Raw genomic sequence first — 23,297 nt, forward strand, 5'->3', positions numbered from 1 at the left:
TTCACAGTCCAACGCTCACATCCATACATGACCACAGGAAAAACCATAGCCTTGACTAGACGGACCTTAGTGAGCAAAGTAATGTCCCTGCTTTTGAATATGCTATCTAGGTTGGTCATAACTTTTCTTTCAAGGAGTAAGCGTCTTTTAATTTCATGGCTGCAATCACCATCTGCAGTGATTTTGGAGCCCCAAAAAATAAAGTCTGACACTGTTTCCACTGTTTCCCCATCTATTTCCCATGAAGTGATGGGACCGGATGCCATGACCTTCGTTTTGAAAGAGGGGGGAAAAAGGCAATATATGCACACAGTAAAAGATCCTAACAGTATGGAAAGGTTATAAATGAAAAATGAAATCATTCCCCAAACCTCCTACCTCTAGTCCCTCTTCTCAAGGTTCAGTTCAGTTCAGTTCAGTTGCTCAGTTGTGTCTGACTCTTTGGAACCCCATGGACTGCTGCACGCCAGGCCTCCCTGTCCATCACCAACTTCCAGGGTTTGCTCAAACTCATGTCCATCGAGTTGGTGATGCCATCCAACCATCTCATCCTCTGTCGTCCGCTTCTCCTCCTGCCCTCAATCTTTCGTAGCATCAGGGTCTTTTCCGATGAGTCAGTTCTTTGCATCAGGTGTCCAAAGTATTGGAGCTTCAGCTTCAACATCAGTCCTTCTAATGAATATTCAGAACTGATTTCCTTTAGGATGGACTGGTTGGATCTCCTTGCAGTCCAGGGGACTCTCAAGAGTCTTCTTCAGCATGACAGTTCAAAAGCATCAATTCTTTGGTGTTCAACCTTCTTTACGGTCGTACTCTCACATCTATACATGACTACTGGAAAAACCATAACTTTGACTATATATGAACCTTTGTTGGTTCATATGCCTCTGCTTTTTGATATGCTGTCTAGGTTTGTCATAGTCTTTTAATTTCATGGCTGCAGTCAACATCTGCAGTGATTCTGGAGCCCAAGAAAATAAGTCTGTCACTGTTTCCGTTGTTTCCCCATCCATTTGCCATGAAGTGATGGGACTGGATGCCATGATCTTTGTTTTTGAATGTTGAGTTTTAAGCCAGCTTTTTCACTCTCCTCTTTCACTTTCATCAAGAGGCTCTTTAGTTCCTCTTCTCTTTCTGCCGTAAGGGTGGTGTCATCTGCATATCTGAGGTTATTGATATTTCTCTTGGCAATCTTGATTTCAGCTTGTGCTTCATGCAGCCCGGCATTTCTCATGATGTACTCTGCATATAAGTTAAATAAGCAGGGTGACAATATACAGCCTTGACGTACTCCTTTTCCTATTTGGAACCAGTCCGTGGTTCCATGTCCAGTTCTAACTGTTGCTTCCTGGCCTGCATACAGATTTCTCAGGAGGCAGGTAAGGTGGTCTGGTATTCCCATCTCTAATAATTTTCCACAGTTTGTTATGATGCACACAGTCAAAGGCTTTGGTGTAGCCAATGAAGCGGAAGTAGATGTTTTTCTGGAACTCTGTTGCTTTTTCTGTGATCCAACAGATGCTGGAAATTTGATCTCTGGTTCCTCTGTCTTTTCTAAATCCAGCTTGAACATCTGAAATTTTCAGTTCACATACTGTTGTGGTTATCTGCTATTAACTTTTGCTCATATAACTTTCCAGAAAAAAATTCTTACATATATCAACAAAAACATATGTATATCCCATCTATGTGATGGGATAATACTGTACATTTTGTTTTGCATCTTATGTTTTTCCTTACTATATCTTGGTGAGTTTTTTTATATGAACACACAGAATTCTCGCTCTTTAAAGCACGGTTGCATAGTATTCCACTGTGTAAATATACCTCATTGATTTAACTTGCCCCCTACTGGTGAATGTTCTGATTGTTTCTACTTTTGTGCTTGTACAAAAACCTGGTGTGATGGGCATCTCTCAGCTTATGATTTGATGTACTTTTGGGAATACATTCAAAAGGGTAAGTTTTTAGCCATGAAATTTTGGGAGCAGAAGATGTGTAATTTATGTAGGGGGCCACACCGTACCTCATTCGGGGATCTTAGTTTACTGACCAGGGATTGAACCTGTGCTCCCTGCAGTGGAAGGACCACCAGGGAAATCCCAAAAGATGTGTACATTTAAATTTTGATAAATATTAGCAAATCCCCCTCTACAATGGTATTCCCCATGATATTTCTATCAACAGTGGATATTATTACTTTGAAAATTTTTTACCGGTCTGATTGGTTTTCTTTCAGTTCTGAGGAAGAACTGAATTTGATATTTAAATGTAGCATTCTCCTGTGTCTTGTTTTCCCCTTGATATGATTGCCAAAAGGAGGAAGGTTTGGCTGGAGCATTTAGAAGAGGTGAGAATGACCAGGAACTCTCAATCCTGTGAAAACTTTCAGGGTTGATTTATTCAGGAGAAGAGTTTTTCAGATATCAGACAGTTCTCTTCCTTTCTGAATCAAAATGTTAATTTTAACTACTTTGGATGAAAAAACATTCCCAAAATTATAACTTCCTAGAGTTTAAAATGAATACAAAAAGAATCATCTTGATGACTTAGACCTATCCAGCGTAGCCCCGGGGTATAATTTAGTGATGTCCTGAGGCTATTTTGAATATGTTCAGAGCATTTAATACCCTTAGCTAAGTGGCCTCAGGCTGATATTTTGAAAAAATGTCTGGGTCTGTTTTTGATAGCTTTTTTTTTACCTTTTCCTAGCTACAAGTCTCACTTTTAAGTTTGTCAGTTTACTTACAGAGACTTTGTTCTCTAGTTTCTAAACTTAATGTGTCACTTATAAATGTGTAGAAAGTAGGTGTAAACTGCCGTTTAATGAGGTTGTTGTTGGTCTTCATTGAGTAAAGTCTGTTAGGTTAACACACAGGCCTTGAGGGATCTCTTAGCAGTGGAAAGACTGTCTGCTGGTAGAGATGCCTCATTTCTCTTGGGTAGGGTAATTGTTGTGTTCCACTTGTAGAAAAGAAGAGTGCTGAAGAGTTGTTAGCTGTAGTTGGCAGCTTTCACTAGGCCTTTTGGGATCCCAATAGAAGAAGAAGGTATAGGAACTTCTTTGAGCTCAATGGGTCAGTAAATAAAAGGGGTAAGTTGATCGATGGCTATGTGGTTTGTGTGATGGGGGAAGACAGAGAAGAGAGCTCAGGGGAGGTCAGCTTCTGTCTTCCTCACTTGCAGAAGGATTTTAAACTTGATTTATGCTTTATATTTGTTCTGGGGACTTCCCTGGTGGCTCAGATGGTAAAGAATCTGCCTGCAATGTAGGAGACCTGGGTTCAATCCCTAAGTCAGGAAGATCGCTGGAGAAGGGAATGGCTACCCACTCCAGTATTCTTGCCTGGAGGGCTCCTCTGTCCTTGGGTTAGAAGAGTCAGACACTAGTGAGCAGCTAACAAGTGTATTTGTTGCATACTTGTTCTACTTAGCAGGTAAGAGAGGAGTATTCTTTTGTATTCAGCTAACCTACTTTGTCCAAAGCACTGCCAAATGCTGTGAAAGTGTTAGTTTCTCTGTAGTGTCCAACTCTTTGTGATCCCATGGACTGTCACCTGCCAGGCTCCTCTGTCCATGAAATCCTCTAAGAATACTGGCAAGAATACTAGAGTGGGTAGCCATCCCTTCTCCAGGGGAACTTCCTGACCCAGGGATGGAACCTGGTTCTTCCGCATTATAGGCAGATTCTTTACCATCTGAGCCCCCAGGGGAGCCCTGCCAGGTGCTTTATGGGAAATCAAATGAAATAAGACATGGCTTATGCCTTCTGAGGGCTTATAGTCCACTGACAGAGAAGAACTGAGACATAAAAAATACAGAGAAGAGAAGGAAGGGTTGTGGAGTCAGTCAATTAGGAATATCTCAGTTGCACTGAGAAAATTCAACCAAAGCAAAAAGGGACTTAATGGCTTCTGGCAGAGCATGAGCTGGGGCTCAGATGGTGTCCCTGGCCTCCATCTGTTGCTCCTGTTTGAACTGGGCTATCATCTGTATTAGGCTGGTTCCCCTTGTGGTGTGGCAGCAGCATCCCTCAAATCCCACATGCCCACAGAGCAGAGAGCCATTCTTTTTTTGGATCCCCCAGCAAATGCTTCATTGCTTTTCATTGGCTCTGGCCTAGTCACATGGCCGTTTCTGAGCCAATCAGTGTGGTCAGAGGGTAAGTTATGTTGATGGGTTTAGCCTGTGTTACAGCTTACACATCTGGAGCTTGGGCATGGTGCTAGTTTTATGCAAAGCACATTGGCTGTGGATGGGGCAAGGATGATTCCATCAAAGCCAAAAAGGGCAATAAAATCATAAGAATGGAGAATGCATTCTGGCTAGCCCAAGCATCCACCAAGTGTTCCCACAAACTTATGGTAATCAGTGTGAGCTGAGACTAGACATGCCAGTCCCTGAGTTCTGTATTGGGACACTGGAGACTGAACTGGAGACCATAATTCTTAGATTCAGGAATTATTTATATTTCAAGCCTTGAAGAAAGTCAAATGTCATTTATAAGAGCATGAACTCTGAAGGTTTTGAGTCCTGGCTCTGTTGCAGCTGGATCATCACCATCCTCTGTGTCTTAAAAGTACAATATTGTAAGTATAATATTAGTCCTTACTCATAGGGTTGTTATAAAAGCTCACAGAAAGAATCTATGTAAAATACTAAGTACTCACCCATATACAGTTAGCTATAGTTACTTTTACTGTTTCTCATTAGTTAACCCAGTTAGACAATCTTTAATTTTTGTTAGCCCGTATTATAAAGATTTACTTAACTGAGTTTTGGGGAAGAATTAAAAAAAAATAAATAAAAAGAACATCTTATTTGTAAGGTTGGCATGTGTGAACTGAAAAAAACAACAACAAAAAATCTTGGCAGAGATCCAGGCTCCTTTTGAGCAGCACCAGCTGGTGGAGAAATGGAGATGCAATCCTATTATGCCAAGCTCTTGGGGGAGCTGAATGAACAGCGGCAGAGGGACTTCTTCTGCGACTGCAGCATTATCGTGGAAGGGAGGATCTTCAAGGCCCACAGGAACATCTTGTTTGCCAACAGCGGCTACTTCCGCGCCCTGCTCATTCACTACATCCAGGATAGCGGGCGGCACAGCACCGCCTCCCTGGACATCGTCACCTCCGACGCCTTCTCCACCATCTTAGACTTCCTTTATTCTGGAAAGTTGGATTTGTGTGGGGAGAACGTGATTGAAGTTATGTCGGCTGCCAGCTACCTGCAGATGAACGACGTGGTGAACTTCTGCAAGACATACATCAGATCCTCCCTCGACATCTGCCGAAAGATGGAGAAGGAGGCTGCAGTGGCGGCCGCGGTGGCCGCAGCAGCAGCAGCCGCGGCAGCGGCCGCAGCGGCCGCCGCAGCTCATCAGGTGGACAGTGGAAGCCCCAAGAAAGGGACCGCCGGTGAGACCAAGAGCTTGGTCTCTCCAGCCGAGGGGGAGGAGAGTGTGGACCGACCAAGAGAGCCCCCCAGTGGTGATCACAGAGGCTGCTGCCCTCTGGAACTGGTGGGGAAAGACAGCCAGGGCAGTGGCTGGGCTGACAGTGACCGCTCCACTCGGCCAGTACAGATGGAGCCCAAGGTGGAGTTGGGTGCTGCGGAGGTGGAGATGGATGGACAGCTGCAGCCGCCTGCCACCCCACTGAGCCTGCCCCCCCGGGAGGAGGGTTTGCCCAGTAGCCAGGCTATCGACTTGGCTTACAGTAACTACCATGTTAAACAGTTCCTGGAGGCACTCCTGCGCAACAGTGCCGTCCAGAGCAAAGAGGATGTGGACCATCACTTTTCTCGGAGTTTGGAGGGAAGACCAGATGGTGCGGGAGTGGCAGCCATGAGTTCCATGATGGATGTGCAGACTGACTGGTATGGAGAGGACTCAGGTGAGCCCCATCAGCCTCCATCGTCTCTGCTGCTCATTTAGCACATGCTTGTGTGCCTTCTGGTCCCCACCATCACCTGCATCATTGTCGTTGGCACTACCATCATCATCGCCACCATCAGCATCCCCATCATCACCATCGCCACCATTATCTCCACATTATCACTGCCACCACTGCCAATAGTATTAATTGAGCACCTGCTGTGTCCAGGGCATTGCCTCTTCACATTTTTTTTTTTTTTAACCTCTACAACTAGAGTATAAGCGTGATGAATGCAGTTTGGAGACATGGAGAGAACCCATTCTCTTCTGTTAACCACAAGGGGGTCTTTGGTGAATTCATGAAATTTCTTTGAACCCTTTTTTTTTTTTTCAGGAGATAATCACTCCTACCTTGCCTTCTTACAGAGTTGAGGACCAAATGAAAAGGTTTTCAGAACTTTTTTTCTCACATATGAACACATGTTCTGTACAGGTAGGAAATGTATCCTTCTTTGTGTCAACCGTGGTGCCTGGCCCATGTACTCAGTTAACATGTCGTGGCTGATAGTGTGATGTCCTGGAGAATATTTGAGAGTTGAATTGGGCTTCATGTAAGTAAATTTCTTGTATCCTTTGGTAGGATTTTGTGTTTTAAGAGAACTTAGTTTTTTGCCTGAGCAATTCTGAGAGATGGGATAATATGGTTAACTCTTATTACAGATGAGGTAATTGTGTTGTAAACTGTCTTGTAGCAGATGGAAATAGATGTGGCTGTCTCCTTACTGATGAAAGTACCCTTGGCTTCTTTTCAAGCCTAGAAATTAATGAGTCACATTTCTAATTCACCCTTTAGTACTGTGCAGTGAAAGTCGACTAAGTAAGGGGGGGTGATCTGCTCTTATTCGTTACTAAAAGACTATTTTGAGACTTAAAAAAAAATAACAGGTACACGTGGGGTCGTGAAAGAGTTGGACATGACTTAGCAGCTAAATAACACCACACAGGAGAAACCCAGGAAAACTGAGTCTGGTCTGGAGACTTTTAAATTTCTTTTTTTTTTTTTTTTTAATTCTAACATTTTTTAATGAAAAATTACTTCATCCCTGCATCAAAATTTCATTTTTAAAAAAAATCAAGAATGCTCTGTATGTCTGACCTAATCTAGACTTGCAAAACTTGCAAATATGCTTTCTGGCTGTCAGAGACACTGGCTTAGCTAGCATGCAGAAGGTAGTGGTTGTTTTCAGTGGTTACTCTATGGGAACTTGTTGAAATCGAATTTCTTTTTTAAAACTTAATTAATTTTGGGCTGCACTAGGTCTTCATTGCTGCACCTGGGGTTTCTCTAGGTGCGGGAGCAGGGGCTACTGTTCACTGCGGTGCATGGGCTCCTCATTGCGGTGGCTTCTCTTGTTGCGGAGCACAGGTTCAAGGCGTGAGGGCTTTAGTACTTGCAGCTTGCGGGCTCAGTAGTTTCAGCATGCGGTAGTTGCCCTGCAGCGTGTGGAATCTTCCCAGGCCAGGGATGGACCCTGTGTCCCCTGCATTGGCGGGCAGATTCTCAACTATTGGAGCACCAGGGACTTCCAAAATCTAATTTCTGTGTAAGAGTAGCGCTTCACAGTCCGTATTCCCCTTTTCCATCCATCAGCCCCTCATGCTGCTGCTAAGTTGCTTCAGTCGTGTCCAACTCTCGGCAACTCCATAGATGGCAGCCCACCAGGCTCCCCTGTCTCTGGGATTCTCCAGGCAAGAACACTGGAGTGGGTTGCCATTTCCTTCTCCAATGCATGCAAGTGAAAAGTGAAAGTGAAGTCACTCAGTCGTGTCCGACTCTTCGCTACCCCAGGGACTGCAGCCCACCAGGCTCCTCCGTCCATGGGATTTTCCAGGCAAGAGTACTGGAGTGGGGTGCCATTGCCTTCTCCATCAGCCCCTCATAGTGCCATGTAAGTTAGGTGGAGGAAGTATGGAGAAACCGAGACCCAGAGGGTTTGGTGAGTTCCTTAAGAATATAGAACTGGCACGTGTCACCACAAATGCTCTTTGAGAGCAACCCAGGCTGGCTTCATTTCACTCGTGAAACAAACTGTGAAGGCAGCACAGGTGGTCAGAGGATTTCAGTGCACTGATTTTGTCTCTCAACCCCTCTGCCTGTATCACAAGTATCAAGAAATAGAAATTCAGATCTACACCAGCTTCATGCAGATCCATCTGTCCATCTATAAAGTCAGCTTTCCAGCTCATCCTGTGGCAGGACAGTCTCCTGGCTTCTTGCCGTGCCTGTTGTCTGCCAGGTTTTGATTCCATTTGCATGGCTCCAGGGGACATTTACTCCAAGTGCCAAGGGACAGAGTAGGACTGATTTGTTTGGTTTTTCATATATTTGCTCAAATACTTGAGCACTTTCCTTGTGAAGATACAAAGATAAGTCAGATATGGCTCCAGCTCTCAAAAAACGGATGGTTTCTTATAGGAGCTAAGCTGTGTGAAAGTGGCACCATGTGGTACAAAGGTACTAGGGCTGGAAGACAGATGGAGGTGTGAATTTCACAGCAGTCCAGAAGCAGAACTGGCTTCCACATGTTAGGTTAGGGAAGCTTAATGAAAGTGGCATCTGAATACTCACTACTGTATAAAAATCAGTAAGTAGTGACATTGTATAGCACAGGGAACTATATTCAACATCTTGCTGTAACATATTAATATAATGCAAAAGAATCTGAAAAAGGATATGTATATGTATAACAGTCACCTTGCTATGCACCTGAAACTAACACAATATGGCAACTCAACTATATTTCAATTTTTTAAAAAAGTGGCATTTGAGGGTAAGAAGAGAAAACATAGGGAGAAATTGGAGTCAGTCATGGAAAGCCTTAAATGGTAAGAGGTAAGTTAGGCACAGGGGAATTTTTGGTAGTTTTTGAGCTTGGGAGTGGACAGGAAAGATTAATTTGGCCTCAGCATAAGGTAGTGAAGAAATGGGAGACCGGGGCAGGGAGATGGTGAGGAGGCAGTTACAGGACTTGTGTGTTCACTCATCTCTGACACCAGCAGGCACTGTCAAAGCACGTGGTCCTCCTATAATCTCTTCTCCCCTGGACCTCCCAACGCCAGCCTCACTTTCTCCCGTTGCTTCCTGAAAAGTTCATCTGTCAATACACTTCTGCTGTTTTACCTCCCATTCTATTCTCAGCCCACTGGGAGGAAAGACCCCCACCCAACACCCCACCTGCTTCATGAGGTCAGCCGTATATTTCCAGGGCTGGTCCAGTGAGTAGTTTTCAGATGTTATCTTTCTGACCACTCTCAGTAGTTAACTCTGATCTTTCCTCCTTGAAATTCTTTCTTCCCCTGGCTTCTGACACCTTGAGTTCCCATTGCTGTTACCTTTGTCCATTTTTTTCAGCCTCATCATGGGATCGTTTAATATCAGTGTGTCCAGCATTCCATCATGGCCTTGCTTCTTTAACATCTTATCATTCCTGCCCATTTGTTCATTTAACAGATATTTATTGAGCACTTCCTGTATGCCAGGCACTGTTTATAACAGTGAAAAAAAGACAGTGCTTGTCCTCGTGGAGCTGACATTCTAGCGTTGTGAGCCAGACAGTAAACACATAAGTACCTGTATAATATGAAGAACTAAAGCAGGGACAGAGTTGACTAAGAGTGAGGGGATGCTATTTTATTTACTGTTGACCAGGACTTGCTAACAGGTTGTCTTTAAGCAAAGACCCTAAGTGAGTAAGAGAGCCAGCTGCAGAGATATCAGGGGGAACATTCCAGGCAGAGAGAAGAACAAGGTGCAAAGGCCCAGGTGTAGGATCACACTTGGCAAGTGAACAAAAGGAACAGCCAGGATGCTAGTGTGGCTGGAGTGGAGTGAGCAAGGCAGAAAGTGTGGGGGATAAGGTCAGAGAGGCTGAGTAAGGGTGGACCAGGTAGGCCCTTGAAGGCGATGAGAAGGTCTTTGAGTATTGCTCCGCAGAGAGTGACTTGAGATGACATGTATTAAAAGGATCCTTCTGAGTACTGTGTGCAGTTACCTTCTAAGTGGGCCTCTTGCTTCTCCTCTTGCTTTCCTGTAGACTACAGGGGGACATAGGCTACGGGGAGCGTAGACTCTTGGGGAGCGAGGTGGGAGCAGGAGGACCGCTTAGGAGGTGACTACAATAACCCAGGTGAGAGAGGTGTGCGCCTTCTTCTTTTTCTTTTTTTAAAAACAGATTTTATTTATTTATGTATTTGGCTGCACCAGGTCTTAGTTATGGCGTGTAAACTCTCAGTTACAGCACATAAACTCTCCGCTATGGCATGCGGGTTCTAGTGCCCTGACCAGGGATTGAACCTGGACCCCTGCATTGGGAGCACCGTCTTCATCTCTGGACCACCCGGGAAGTCCCCGTTCTCTTTTTTTTTAAATTTTATTGTATTGTTTGAATATAATTGCTTCACAAGGTTGTGTTTCTGCTGTACAACAAAGTGAATCAGCTATTCGTATATATATAGCCCCTCCCTCTTGCGCCTCTCTCCCACCCCACTCTCCTTGAATCAGTGTGGTAGTAGTAGACAGGTGGGAAGTGATTGGGTTAGGACTGTACTGACTCTGAAAGATAGAGCTGACCAGAGATTCTAATGGCTGTGTGAGTGTTATGAGAAAAAGGAGCATTAAAGATGGCCTTAAAGTTTTTACCTTGAACGACTGATTTAAATGTTATGTTTGTGGTGCCTGTTGGATATCCCAGTGAAGATGTGCAGTCTATAAGTGATTATATCTATAAGTCAGAACTGAGATATAAATCTAGGGGTCACTGTTGGATCTGAGCAATTTAAATCCTGTGTATTCCATAGATCTAGAAGGCGAAGATAAGAGAGCTAAGAACTGAGCCCTGGGAAGCTCCAACATTGAGATGTCAGGAAAATAAGGGAGCCAGTGAAGGAGGCTGAGAAGGGGCAGTCCGTGAGGCAGCAGAGAATCAAGAAAGAGTATTTTACTTCCCTGGTGGTCCAGGGGGTAAGACTCTGTGCTTCCAATGCAGAGGGTGCAGGTTTGATCCCTGGTGGGAAAAGTAAGATCCCACGTGCTGCATGGCACAACCAAGGAAGGAACGAAGAAAGAGTGATGGATGTCAGGAGGAGAAAACATTTCAAGATAAAGGAGAAATCAACAACATCCAGTACTGTGTGTAGGCAGATTGAGAACTGATCATTGGGTTTTTAATAATGGAGAGGTCATGGGTGAGCAGTATGAATGAAGTGGTGGGCAAACGACGAAATGGAGTAGGCTTAAACGAGGACACAGAGACTCCCCCGGCAGTCCAGTGGTGAAGATTTCCCCTTCCTATGCAAGGGGTGCAGGTTTGATCCCTGGTCAGGGAGCTAAGATCCCATGTGCCTTAGGATCAAAAAAAATCAAAACATGAAACAGAAGCAATATTGTAACAAATTCAGTAAAGACTTAAAAAATGGGAGGGGCGACATCAAATAGGATGCCTAAAACTTAAAGAAAAATTAAAATAGATAAGCAACAGAGATATATTGTATAGCACAGTGAATTGTAATCATTTTCTTGTAAGTGAGCATAAATCGTAAAAATACTGAATCACTATGCTGAAACCTACATAATATTGTAAATTATACTTCAATAAAAATAATTAAATAAAATGGTGATTATGGTGATTATTGGCTTATTAGAATAAAGCACTAAGCCCAGAGACCTCAAAAAAAAAAAAAAAAAAACAAACCTCAAACGTAGATGTAAAGATGGTATAGTACTTCTTTCAAGAAATTTACTGTGAAGGGAACAAAGAAATGCTCCCATGGCTGGAAAGAGATATGAGGTTAAGGTCTCCTGCATTGCAGGTGGATTCTTTACTGTCTGAGCCACCAGGGAAACCCAAGTTTCAGCTTAGGTAGGAGAAAAATTCGGGAGGTGGATGATGGTGAGAGTTGTGGAACCATGTGAATGTACTTAGTGCTACTGAGCAGTACAGTTAAATATGATTGAAATAGTCTGTATTATATTATGTGACCTTCACCACATAAAAAAAATTTAAAAAATGTGATGCTTGGGTCCCACCCCACCCATTAGCTTGGGATGGAGATTGGGCATTAGTATTGTTTTTCATTTTAAGCTGCATTTTAATATGCAGGCAAAGTTGAGAGCTCTTCGTCTAGGATTGGGTGGCTGAGGTGGATTGGAGGACAAGGTCTATGGAAGAAAGGAGATCCAGGAACAGAGAGGGTAGGGCATTGGAAAGGTCATCTTTGGTATTCACACCAAGAATTTCTCCAGGAGTAGAGTCTGAAGGCAGTGTGATCAAATCTCCAAGAAGTGAGATGACCCGGGGACTCCTAGATGACTGTAACAAGGATGAGCATCGGTATCATCTGATGGGATGACCTTCAGAACATCTTAGGGTTTTGCTCTGGAGATGACAGTGAAGCCCGAGGAAGACCCACCCTCCCCTGATCCAGGGTGTCAAGGCCATGGGTTAACGGGATCAGGGTGCTTAGGGGAGAGCCAGGCCTCAGTTAAAGCAACCACTCAATCTACTGAGGACTCACAACTGCATTCTTCGCTTCTTTCCCCAAGCTCCAGATCGATCTGTCTAATCCAAGTATTCCCCGATGGATGCACCGAGCCTGCCTCAAACATGATAAAATCGCGACTGACCTCATTCATCCTGCACCTGCTTTTCCTCCTGTGTTCCCTGTCTTGGTGTATTCCACATCACCTATCACGTCAGCTAACCTAGAATCAGTGTCATTTAGAATGTTCTCTTTCCTCTGCTCTGTCCTCCCCATTGAGATCATCATGTGCTGTGAATTTTATTTCTCAATCCTGTCAATCCTCTCTCCTCTCCACCTCCACAGTCACAGGCTTTAGTTCTGTGTCTTCTCTCATCCCCTCCCACCTGGACTTCTTGCCTTTAATCTTGCCTCTCTTAAATCCTTCCCCTGCATTATCCCCAGAGGAATCCTTTAAAAGCCATATCACCTTGTACCTTCCTTGCTTAAAACCCTACCTGCTTAAAGGATAAAGTCTGAGTTCATTAACATATTAGTGTCGCAGAGGCAGGGATTTTTGTCTTTTCTGACGACTACTGTATCCCCAAGGCCTATAACCCAGTCTGGCACATTGTAGGTGCTCAGGATAAATTTGCTTAGTGAATTCATAAATGTGACCTTGGGACCTTCCCCAGAAGTTCTTGCCCCTTTCCTTGGCTTCGTTCCTCATTCTTCTCCACCTTGCTTTGTATTCCCTATTCTCATTTACCTCTGTGCCTAAACTTGTGCTATTTCCCTGCCTAAGATACCCTTTCTCTTTCTCAAACTCCCAGTGAACTCCTATTCATCCTTCAAAACCTTGCTCAAAAGTCGCCTCTCCTGTGAGGTCATCTCTGAACTCCAGGAGAGAATTCATTACTTTTCACTATCTTTCTTTCTTCTTTTAAAAAATTTTTTTATTAGAGTACAGTTGTTTTCCAGTGTTGCGTTAGTTTCTGCTGTACAGCAAGATGAATCACTTATACGTATACATATGTGCTGTGTTGTGCGTACTCAGTTGTGTCTGACTCTTTGCGACCCCATGGACTGCAGCCTGTCAGGCTCCTCTGTCCTTGGGGATTCTTCAGACAAGAATACTGGAGTGGGTTGCCATGCCCTCCTCCTGGGGATCTTCCCAACCCAGGGATTGAACCCGGGTCTCCTGCATTGCAGGCAGATTCTTTACCAACTGAGCCATCAAGGAAACCCAGGTATACATATATCCCCTCTTTTTTAGATTTCCTTCCCATTTAGGTCACCATAAAGCTATGCTGGTGGCTCAGATGGTAAAGAATCCCCCTGCAAAGCAGGAGACCCAGGTTCGATCTCTGGGTCAGGAAGATCCCTTGGAAAAGGGCATGGCAACCCATTCCAGTATTCTTATCTGGAGAATCCCATGGACAGAGGAGCCTGGTGGGCTGCAGTCCATGGGGTCACAAGGAGTCAGACACGACTGAGTGACTAAGCACAGCAGCACAGGGCATTGAGTAGAATTCTCTGTGTTATACAATAGAGTCTTATTAGTTATCTATTTTATACACACTAGTGTATATATGCCAATCCAAATCTCCCAATTCATCCCACCGCCACCCTTGTCTACATTTCTTCATCACTTTGAACTTTGCATTTGTTACATTATATTGTATGAATTTGTTTACATGTCTTTCTCTCCTGCTAGACGTATCTTCTTGAGTGAAGAAACAAGTATCTTGATGAAAATGCACCTTGACACAGTGCCTCACATGTAATAGGCATGCAAGTGAACTGCTCTTCTGGGGGAATCAGATCATAAGAGAGAAGGGAAATGTTGCAATAATTCATACTTTTCTGATGGAGGTGTAGTTAATGGTTTTTTTTTCCCCCGAGGCCTAACAGTGGACCCATTTTACTTAATGTTTTTGTAGATAATCAGGAAGAAGGTGGTAGCACAATGCCAGGCTGATGGGGATAAATGATGGGAAGAGTCCACAGTGCCAGGGGAGTGAGCAGGAAACTGGTCTCTCAGCACCAGTGTAAGCAGTGAGACGTAAATAATCCAACATGTATCTGCAGTGCTGAGCCATGAGCTGCTGCTTTTATTCCGGGAGATAGATGTTGGAGTCATTATTGTTGTTCACTCACTCAGTCATGTCCGACTCTTTGCAACCCCATGGACTGCAGCACACCAGGCTTCGCTGTCCTTCACCATCTCCCAGAGTTTGCTCAAACCCATGTCCATTGAATCAGTGATGCCATCCAACCATCTCATCCTCTGTCGTCCCCTTCTCCTCCTGCCCTCAATCTTTCCCAGCATCAGGGTCTTCTCCAATGAGTCAGTTCTTCTCATCAGGTGGCCAAAGTATTGGAGCTTCAGCTTCAGCATCAGTCCTTCCAATGAATATTCAGGGTTGATTTCCTTTAGGATTGACTGGTTTGATCTCCTTCATTATAGATTATGCAAAATGTTAGACATTGTCAGCATGGGAACTAGAAGCTAAAGAAGATAATCTCCACCCTTACATAGAATGATGTTGGGTACTCACTTGACATTCAGCTTGCACTTGACATTTGGCAGCACCTCAGAAAAGGTATAAAGCCCAGGTAAGTGTCCCAAGAAGGTCTCAGAGAAAAGGAGTTACTCCTGTGTTGAGAGAGACCGCAGGAGCCTGGCCAGATTAATCAGGAAAGAAACACCGAGGTGATGATGATATGACAAAAATGGCTGACGTTTATGAGAGCTTATTATGTGCCAGGTGCTGTGTTTTAGGTATTACCTCATTTCATTCTTACCACAATCCAGTGAGGTGGGAATTATTATTATCCCTGTTTTACAGATGAGTGAATTAAAGCACAGAGAAGTCAAGTGAGATGTCCAAGGTTACACAGCTTGTAAGTGGCAGAGCCAGAACGTGACTCCTAATTTCTATGCCTGGAAAACTTGAGTTATTAGTGCCTCCACATATATGATATGATCAAATTCTGTAAAATCCTGAAGGGGATGGATAGAGGAAATGAATCTCAGAATACTGCCAGTAGGGTAACTCAGGAAACTTGAAAGGGTCGGTCTCTATACATGCAGGTGATAATCATGTTGTCACCCTAACAGCTGTATGAACCAGGTGAAAAAAAAAGGGGAAAAAGATTTAAATGAATTTTTAGATATTTAATGATCTCATATATACAGAGTTAATATAAATTCCAAACAGTGTGGGGGCTGCTTTATAGCAAACCTCTTCTACACATGCCTGAAAGCTATTCCAGGAGCTCTTGTCAAAGAAAGCATGAATCCTGGTCTGGAGGTCTGATCGATCATAATAGTTTTTTTTTTTTCCACAAATTTTTGAGGGTCATTATATCAGTTCAGGAGGCTTGCATTAGTCAACTCAGGCAGCCATAACAGAATATCACAGGCTGAGTAGTTTTATCAACAGAAATTTATTCTCTCACAGTTTTGGAGGCTCAGAGTCCAAGATTGAGCTGCCAGCATGGTTGGTTTCTAGTGAGAGCTCTCTTCCTGGCTTGCAGACAACTACCTTTTTGCTTGTCCTCATGTGACCTGTCCTCTGTCCAAGAATAGAGAGAAAGCCATCATTCCTGGCACCTCTGGCATTGTTCCTCTTCTTATAAGGACCCCAGTCCTATCAGATAAGAGCTCTACCCTTACAACCTCATTTAACCTTAATTACCTACTTAAAGGCCCTATCTTCACGTACAAGTGGCACTGGAGGTTATGACTTTAAGATAGGAATTTGTGGGGAGGGATGCAGTTCATTCTATAACAGGGTCTTGATCATTATTTTCCTAAAATGAAATCAAGGAGAATAGACATTATCAGAGTGAGTATTATTTTGGGAAGTGTTTCAAGCTATCCACAGGAGGATATGTGTGTTCTCAGGCTGTAACATAAGCGCTGTTTCTAACTCTGAGCCACAGAGAAGTTTCAAAGTTGATGCCTCACAGCATTCCTTGCAGTCTTGTATCAGAAGCCCGTTTCCCTCTCTGGCTGACCCGGAGCCCAGCAGAGTCAGGGTCTGCAGACACCGTCTTGCTGTTAGCTGCTGGTGGAGTTGGGATTCTCCCTCTTGAACTGGGCTGGTGGAGTTCTGCTCTGGATCCCATCTACTGGAGGGCAGCCAGTCTTGTTGCTGCTTACAGTACCATTTGTTCCCCAGGTGATGTGCTGGTGGTGCCCATCAAGCTGCACAAGTGTCCTTTCTGCCCCTACACTGCCAAACAGAAGGGCATCCTTAAGCGGCATATCCGCTCGCACACGGGGGAGCGGCCCTATCCTTGTGAGACCTGTGGCAAGAGGTTCACTCGACAGGAGCATCTGCGGAGTCACGCGCTCAGTGTAAGTGTCACAGCTGGTGGATCTCTCAGGGTGGCAGAGAGTGGCGGGGCGTGGAAGGTGGTTCATGAAATGTCTTTCACTTCTCTGTCCACTGGGGTATTGTCAGAGAATTTTAAACATGTATTTCTGCTACTAAATTATAGCTGGGTTAGTGGCACTTAGAAAAAGTGAAAACTTATATGGTTACAGACTAGTTTTCCTAGAAGGAAAGTTAAGAAAGTTCAGATCCTAGTCTGAGGATGGTTGTCAAAAGGCAGAGAACACTGGGGCTTAGACAGGGATTGGGGGTCTGTTCCCCCAAGGGTAAGCTGCAGCCTCAGTTTCCCACCCAACCTCAGCACCCCGGGGTGGGGAAGAGGTATAACACCATTTATGGGGCTGCCTGTGAGCAGCAAAGAGGACCCCTGGCCAAGGGGCCCTCCCTGCCCACTGGCTGCTGCCTAGGATTCTGTCTTCCATGTAAGTGGGTGAGTCCCAGCTGCTAAAAAGCATTCAGACCATTTAGAAAGGCATTGTATTTAAGATTATCCTTGAGCAAGGCAGCCATCAGGGACTTCCCTGGTGGCTCAGATAGTAAAGAGTCCGCCTACAATACAGGACACCTGGGTTCGATCCCTGGTTTGGGAAGATCCCCTGGAGAAGGGAATGGCTACCCACTCCAGTATTCTTGCCTGCAGAATTCCACAGACGGAGGAGCCTGGCGGGCTATATTCCACCAGGTTGCAGAGTCAGACATGACTGGGAGGCTAACACTTGAACAAGTCAGTGAGTCTTTGAAAACTGCAACATAAAAATGATTTGGATTTCAAAAGACACTCTCAAGAATGTGAAAAGACAACCCACAGAACAGGAATGGTGCCACTTCATACAAACTTGGATTGCTAGAATCAGAAATTTATAATAACATGGTGCTGGTGAAGATGTGGAGAAACTGGAATCCTCATATACTGCTAGCGGGAACCCAAAATGGTATAGCCATTGCGCAAGACAGTTTAGTGTCTCCTCCAAAGGTTTAGGCATAAAGTTACCATTGTCGCTCAGTCGTGTCTGACTCTTTGCAACCCCATGGACTGTGGCCCCCCAGGCTCCCCTGTCCATGGGATTCTCCAGGCCAGAATACTGGAGTGGGTAGCCATGCCCTTCTCCAGGGGATCTTCCCAACCCAGGGATCGAACCTGGGTCTTCTGCATTGCAAGCGGATTCTTTACCGTCTGAGCCACCTGGGAAGCTCAAAGTTACCATTAGGACCCAGCAATCCTATGTCTAGGTATATACCCAAGAGAACTGAAAACATGCATTCACACAAAAACTTGCACACAGATGTTCATGTCAGCATTATTATTATTTATTACAAATAATAGCCAAATTATTTATTACAAATAATAATAATAATAGCCCCCAACATAGAAACAATCCAAATATTTATCAACTGATGAATGAATAAACAAAATGTGGTATATCCCTATAGTGGACTATTGTTTAGCCGTAAAATGAGATGAAGTCCTGATACATGCTACAACATGGAATAACCTTGAAAGCATTAGGCTCCATGAAAGCAGCAAGTCACCAAAGGCCATCTATTATGTGATTCCATTTATATGAAATATACAAAGTGGGCAGACCCATGGGGATAGAGAGTAGATTAGTGGTTGAGGCCTGTGGGGATGGGAGAGACAAGACCATTAATGGGCACAGGTTTTCTTTATGGAGTGATGAAAATGTCCTAAAATTAGATGGTGGTGATAGTTGTACAACCTTATGAGTGTACTAAAAACCACTGAATTGTACACTTTAAAAGGGTGAATTTTATGATATGTGAATTACAGTTTTAATAGAATCTAGACTTAGATACATTCAAGGTGACTGACTGCCTTTCCTCCCAGTGTTGGGCCCAGCACACTTGTCTGAGAATGGCTTTATCCCAAGATGTTAAGTTTTTGTTTGGCCTTTTTTTTTTTTTTCAAATTAATCTCCAGTCCATCTTGGCAAAAATCAGTCCCTGGGTGCCTCTAAGATGTTTCATTGGTTGTAATCCCCATTCCACTCTGTGCTAGATCCAGTCTACTATTCAAAGGCTCCATCAGGCTGCAAGGGTCACAAACACACTCAGGTTGACTCAGGAAACCCAGGAACCCTCATGGGGAGCCAGGACACGTAAGGGCAGCTCCAGCAACCTAGGTATTGTTAATGGCCCTTCTCCTGCATCAGCCTCTCTGTCTCTCTCGCCTCTTGTGTGTATCCTGCATCCAGAGCTCTCCACAAGGGAGGCTCTCATTCATTCACAGATCCCCAGTTGGCTGGAGTTCCTGAAGAGTGCACACTTCAGATAGATAGTTCCTTATACAAAGAGGATCCCTGGGGCCGCTGTCCTTGTGAGGAGTTGCATGGGGTTAGGAGATCAAGAGTATGCAAAGCTCTTTTCATATGTAAGGAACACATTTATCAACAAAAAAAGTCAAGGCTGAAGCGTCCACTGGCATGTTTGGGAAATACACTGGCAAATCTGCCTTCTTAATAACTAAACATTCCAAAGTGCTTAAGAAGCCATGCCTAAAATCCTACTTGGCTCACCGATTGCCCTTTCCATGCCAGGCACTAGGAATACAGTAACAGATGTGACACCGAGGGCAGAGAACATGGGTGAAGCTAGTCCGTGACCTCGTGGAGCTTATAATTTGTCAATTTCTATAGATCTATAATCTAGTAAATAATAAATCTATAACCTAGTAAATTTTACCAATGATTTGTTAGACGTGAAGGGAGAAGTATAGGTGAGACTATATAGCTGGGAGATCTAGTCTGGCCTGGAGCATCAGAAAAGACTTCCTTGAAAGGCATTAGTGGGAATTCCTTGACAATCCAGTGGTAAGGACTCCATGCTTTCACTGCCAAGGTGCAGGTTTCATCATTGGTCAGGGATCTAAGATCCTATAAGCTTGTGGCACAGCCAAAAAAACCACAAAAGGACTTTAGTAAGAGGGGAGTGTGGGCAGTGGGGAGGAGGACTCGCTCCATGCACAACCGATGGCCGTGGGCTGGAAAGGATCTTGGTGAGGCTGAGATGGTGGCAGAAAAAGCAAAAGGGAGAGTGGTGAGAAATGCAGCCAGAAGGTCTTCCAGGGGCCATATCACATGGGGCCCCGAAGGCCATGGCTCATCTTTTCTCTGACATTCACTGTGCTGGTGATTTTAGGTTCATAGATCCAACCGTCCAATCATCTGCAAGGGCTGCAGAAGAACCTTCACGAGTCACCTGTCGCCGGGGCTGCGGCGCTTCGGGCTGTGTGACAGCTGCACCTGCATTACAGACACGCACGACGATGACGACGAACTGATGCCCATCAACCTCAGCCTGGTGGAGGCGTCGTTCGAGAGCCAAGAAAAGAGCGAAGCAGACAGTGACTGGCCGATCTATGTGGAGTCTGGGGAGGAAAACGACCCCGCCAGAGAGGATTCTGACGACAGACCCCAAATTCAGCCCAACTTAGCTGGTGGAGAGACGCTTACGTAGCAGTAACTTGGTGGAGGAGAGGGTTTAGAATTTGTTCTTGCTGATTCTGTGAGTGAAAGCCACCCTTTGTCCCATGTCGTGGAACCCTGAGAGGAACATTTTTTTCACTGCCCATTATTTGCATTTCTGTTAGGCTGCACAGTGGAGGTTGGATTCTGTGACTCAGAGGACTAACGACTTTTTAGTGGTGCCCCCGGTTTCCGAAGGCTTTCTGAGTGAATCAAGGTTGGCCCTGAGGCTTGCTGTTTTTTCCAGAGATATGCATCCAAACTCTGGTTTGGGGACAGATAAGAAAACCTCTGTACTTGTTTTTGTAGTTTCTCAGTCTTCTGCATTCCTGCGTCATCATCCTCTTTCTCTGAAAAGGTGGGCAAGGATATATTAAATTTCGAGATCAGTCTTACCTCTGCCAAGCCTCTCCTGATCAATTCCGTACTTTAACTTTCTGGTAAAGTATTAAGGAGAAAGCTTGCGTGATTTAAGGTAGGCAGGGCTGTCTGGCTTTAAGATTGTAAAAGGTACTTTCTAAATCTAAGATTGCAATCTTAGAGGCTGAGGGTATTTATGTGCAGACAAGCATGGAAATGAGCTGAAAGGCTCCTTATGGCACTGTGACTTGCCCCCATCGAATTACATTTTAAGTTAGCCCCAGGAAGGGAGCCTGAGAGCCCAGGTCTGGGTGGTTTCCCTGTCTGGCTTGGTGTTTGACGATTGTGCGCACACAAATAACCTGTTTTACGATCATAAAGCAAGACATTTGGGCAAAACTCAAAATGCTCCTCTGTGTTTTCCAGCCATTTCTGAGAGCCACCACTGTGTAACCTGGCAATGTAGCCATCACTGACATTCTTTTACCTTATGAATAGAACTTTAATTGGAGGGAAAGGGTAAGCCTACATAAGCAAGTTATATTTCCAAATTGTTTACCTTTAAAAGATCATCTGGAGGGAAAGGGAAGGTTAGTAGAAGAACAGTTTTTTAAAACCAGTCTGTTCTTTATTCACTTTGCAGCCATACAGTTATTCTAACAAAAGAGACTGGATTTCTTTAAAAGGCTAAAGAACAAGAAGTATTATGGATTAAAGATATTTCAGGCACTTCCATAATTTTGTCTTACGTTTGAGTATCCAAAATGGATTTTAAAGGAAATTCCTTTTCTTCCATTAATTTTTTAGGACCCCATGGACTGTAGCCTTCCAGGCTCCTTTGTCCATGGGATTCTCCAGGCCAGAATATTGGAGTGGGTTGTCATTCCCTTCTTCAGGGGATCTTCCCAACCCAGGGAGTGAACCTGGTTCTCCCACATTATAGGCAGATTCTTTACCGTCTGTGCCACCAGGGAAGCCCTCCTTTAATTTTACTATAATTATATTTCAAAAGGTAGTAAAAAATGTCACTTTCTACCTCTTTAACAAAAAGACATAACCAAAAAAAAAAAAAATTTACTTGTAAATAAATGTTAGCATTGAAGGGTTCAGAAAGTGTTTAGACCATGCTTCTCAACAGAAGTTGGAATCCCAGGACAGTGCTGCTCAAACTGTGGCCTGAAACAGCTGCAGCTCCATGAATTCTTGGATCCCAGTCCATACAGTAGGGCCATACCTTGGCCTGCAGTTGATTGGAAATTTTAAAATGGGTCTTTTGGGAATTCCCTGAAGTCCAGTGGTTAGGACTCCATGCTTCTGCTGCAGGGGTCCTGGGTTCCATCCCTGGTTGGGGGACTGAACTCCCTGGAAGACACACAGTGCACAGCAAACAAAAAAAACCAACAACAAAAAAATGGTCTTTTATCAGAGGTAGTTGGAAAATTATTGTTCTAGGTCAAGAGTTACACACAGAAAATTATCAAGGACCAGAAATACTTTTCTTACCAGGAATGAGACTATTAGTGTTGTTTTAGAAGAGGGACCTTAGCAAGAGGGAAACCTAAATGAAGGTGTAAAAGATATACTTTGTAAAGAGTTTTGTTATCTTTTGCTTTCTTTGTCTAAAGTATTTCTGATATTTTAATTTGACCTTTCTACCTCACAGCTCAACTCTCAGCCTGCTTTCTCCAGCAGAGCAATGATCCTCTCTGGTGACCCCATGATCTATTCATATCCCTGGGTGCAAGATAAAACATTTTATATTAGAGATTTCACTCTAAGACAGTGATTTTCAACTGGGGGTGATTTTGTTCCCCAGAGGACCTGTACCTGGCAGTGTCTGGAGACCCTCTCAGGTGTCATAGCTTGGGGTGGGGTGCTGCTGGCATCCAGTGGGTGGGGGCAGGGATGCTGCTAAATGCCCTACAAGGTATAGGATGGTCCCTACAGCAAAGATGAATGGAGTCCACAATGTCAAGAGTACCAAGGTTGAGAAACCAGCTGTAAGATAAAGCAGGATTTTAAAAAATGATATCTTTAATGAACTTATTTTTGTTGTACATTTTAGGCTACCTTTTATCTTCATAATGTTTATTAGGTCCTTATGCTTCTCTGGTGGCTCAGATGGTAAAGAATCTGCCTGCAGTGCAGGAGAGCCGGGTTCAGTTCCTGGGTCAGGAAGATCCCCTGGAGAAGGGTATGGCAACCTACTCTAGTATTCTTGCCTGAAAAATCTCAGAGACAGAGGAGCCTGGCAGTCTATAGTTTATGGGGTCGCAAAAAGTTGGACACAACTGAGCGACTTAACACTTTCACTTACACTCCCACAAGTTTTGAAAAATAGTGGGTTCATAAAATGAAGACATGAGGCCAGATGATAGATGGTCCATGACTTGCCTGATATCTGATTAGACTTGTGATGTGGAAACTTAGAAATTCTGATCTGATTCGTACTGCTAGAACTATTACTGGGCTCTGATTTTAAAGTAGCAAAATCATTGAGAAGAAAATGGAATGTGAAGCTGAGTATTTAAACAATTCTATTTCTCTGTAATGTCTCAGATTGTTACATTGCTGGTTGGCTGTTCGGAGTTTGTGTGTTGGCACTGGGAATAACTAGATTTGGTAGTTGAATTCTGTTACATTTAAGGGAGATAATTC

General features: G+C 44.1%; 1 protein-coding gene across 1 annotated transcript; it reads left to right on the forward strand.

The window, feature by feature from the left end:
• On the forward strand, positions 4,876-21,407 carry ZBTB8B (zinc finger and BTB domain containing 8B). Its single transcript, XM_018057836.1, has 3 exons — positions 4,876-5,894; positions 16,582-16,760; positions 19,954-21,407. Exons 1-3 carry the CDS (start codon positions 4,916-4,918, stop codon positions 20,269-20,271), a joined length of 1,476 nt encoding a protein of 491 aa, XP_017913325.1. The 5' UTR covers positions 4,876-4,915; the 3' UTR covers positions 20,272-21,407.

This window comes from Capra hircus, chromosome 2 (assembly GCF_001704415.2).
Source record: "Capra hircus breed San Clemente chromosome 2, ASM170441v1, whole genome shotgun sequence".
Lineage (NCBI taxonomy): Eukaryota > Metazoa > Chordata > Mammalia > Artiodactyla > Bovidae > Capra > Capra hircus.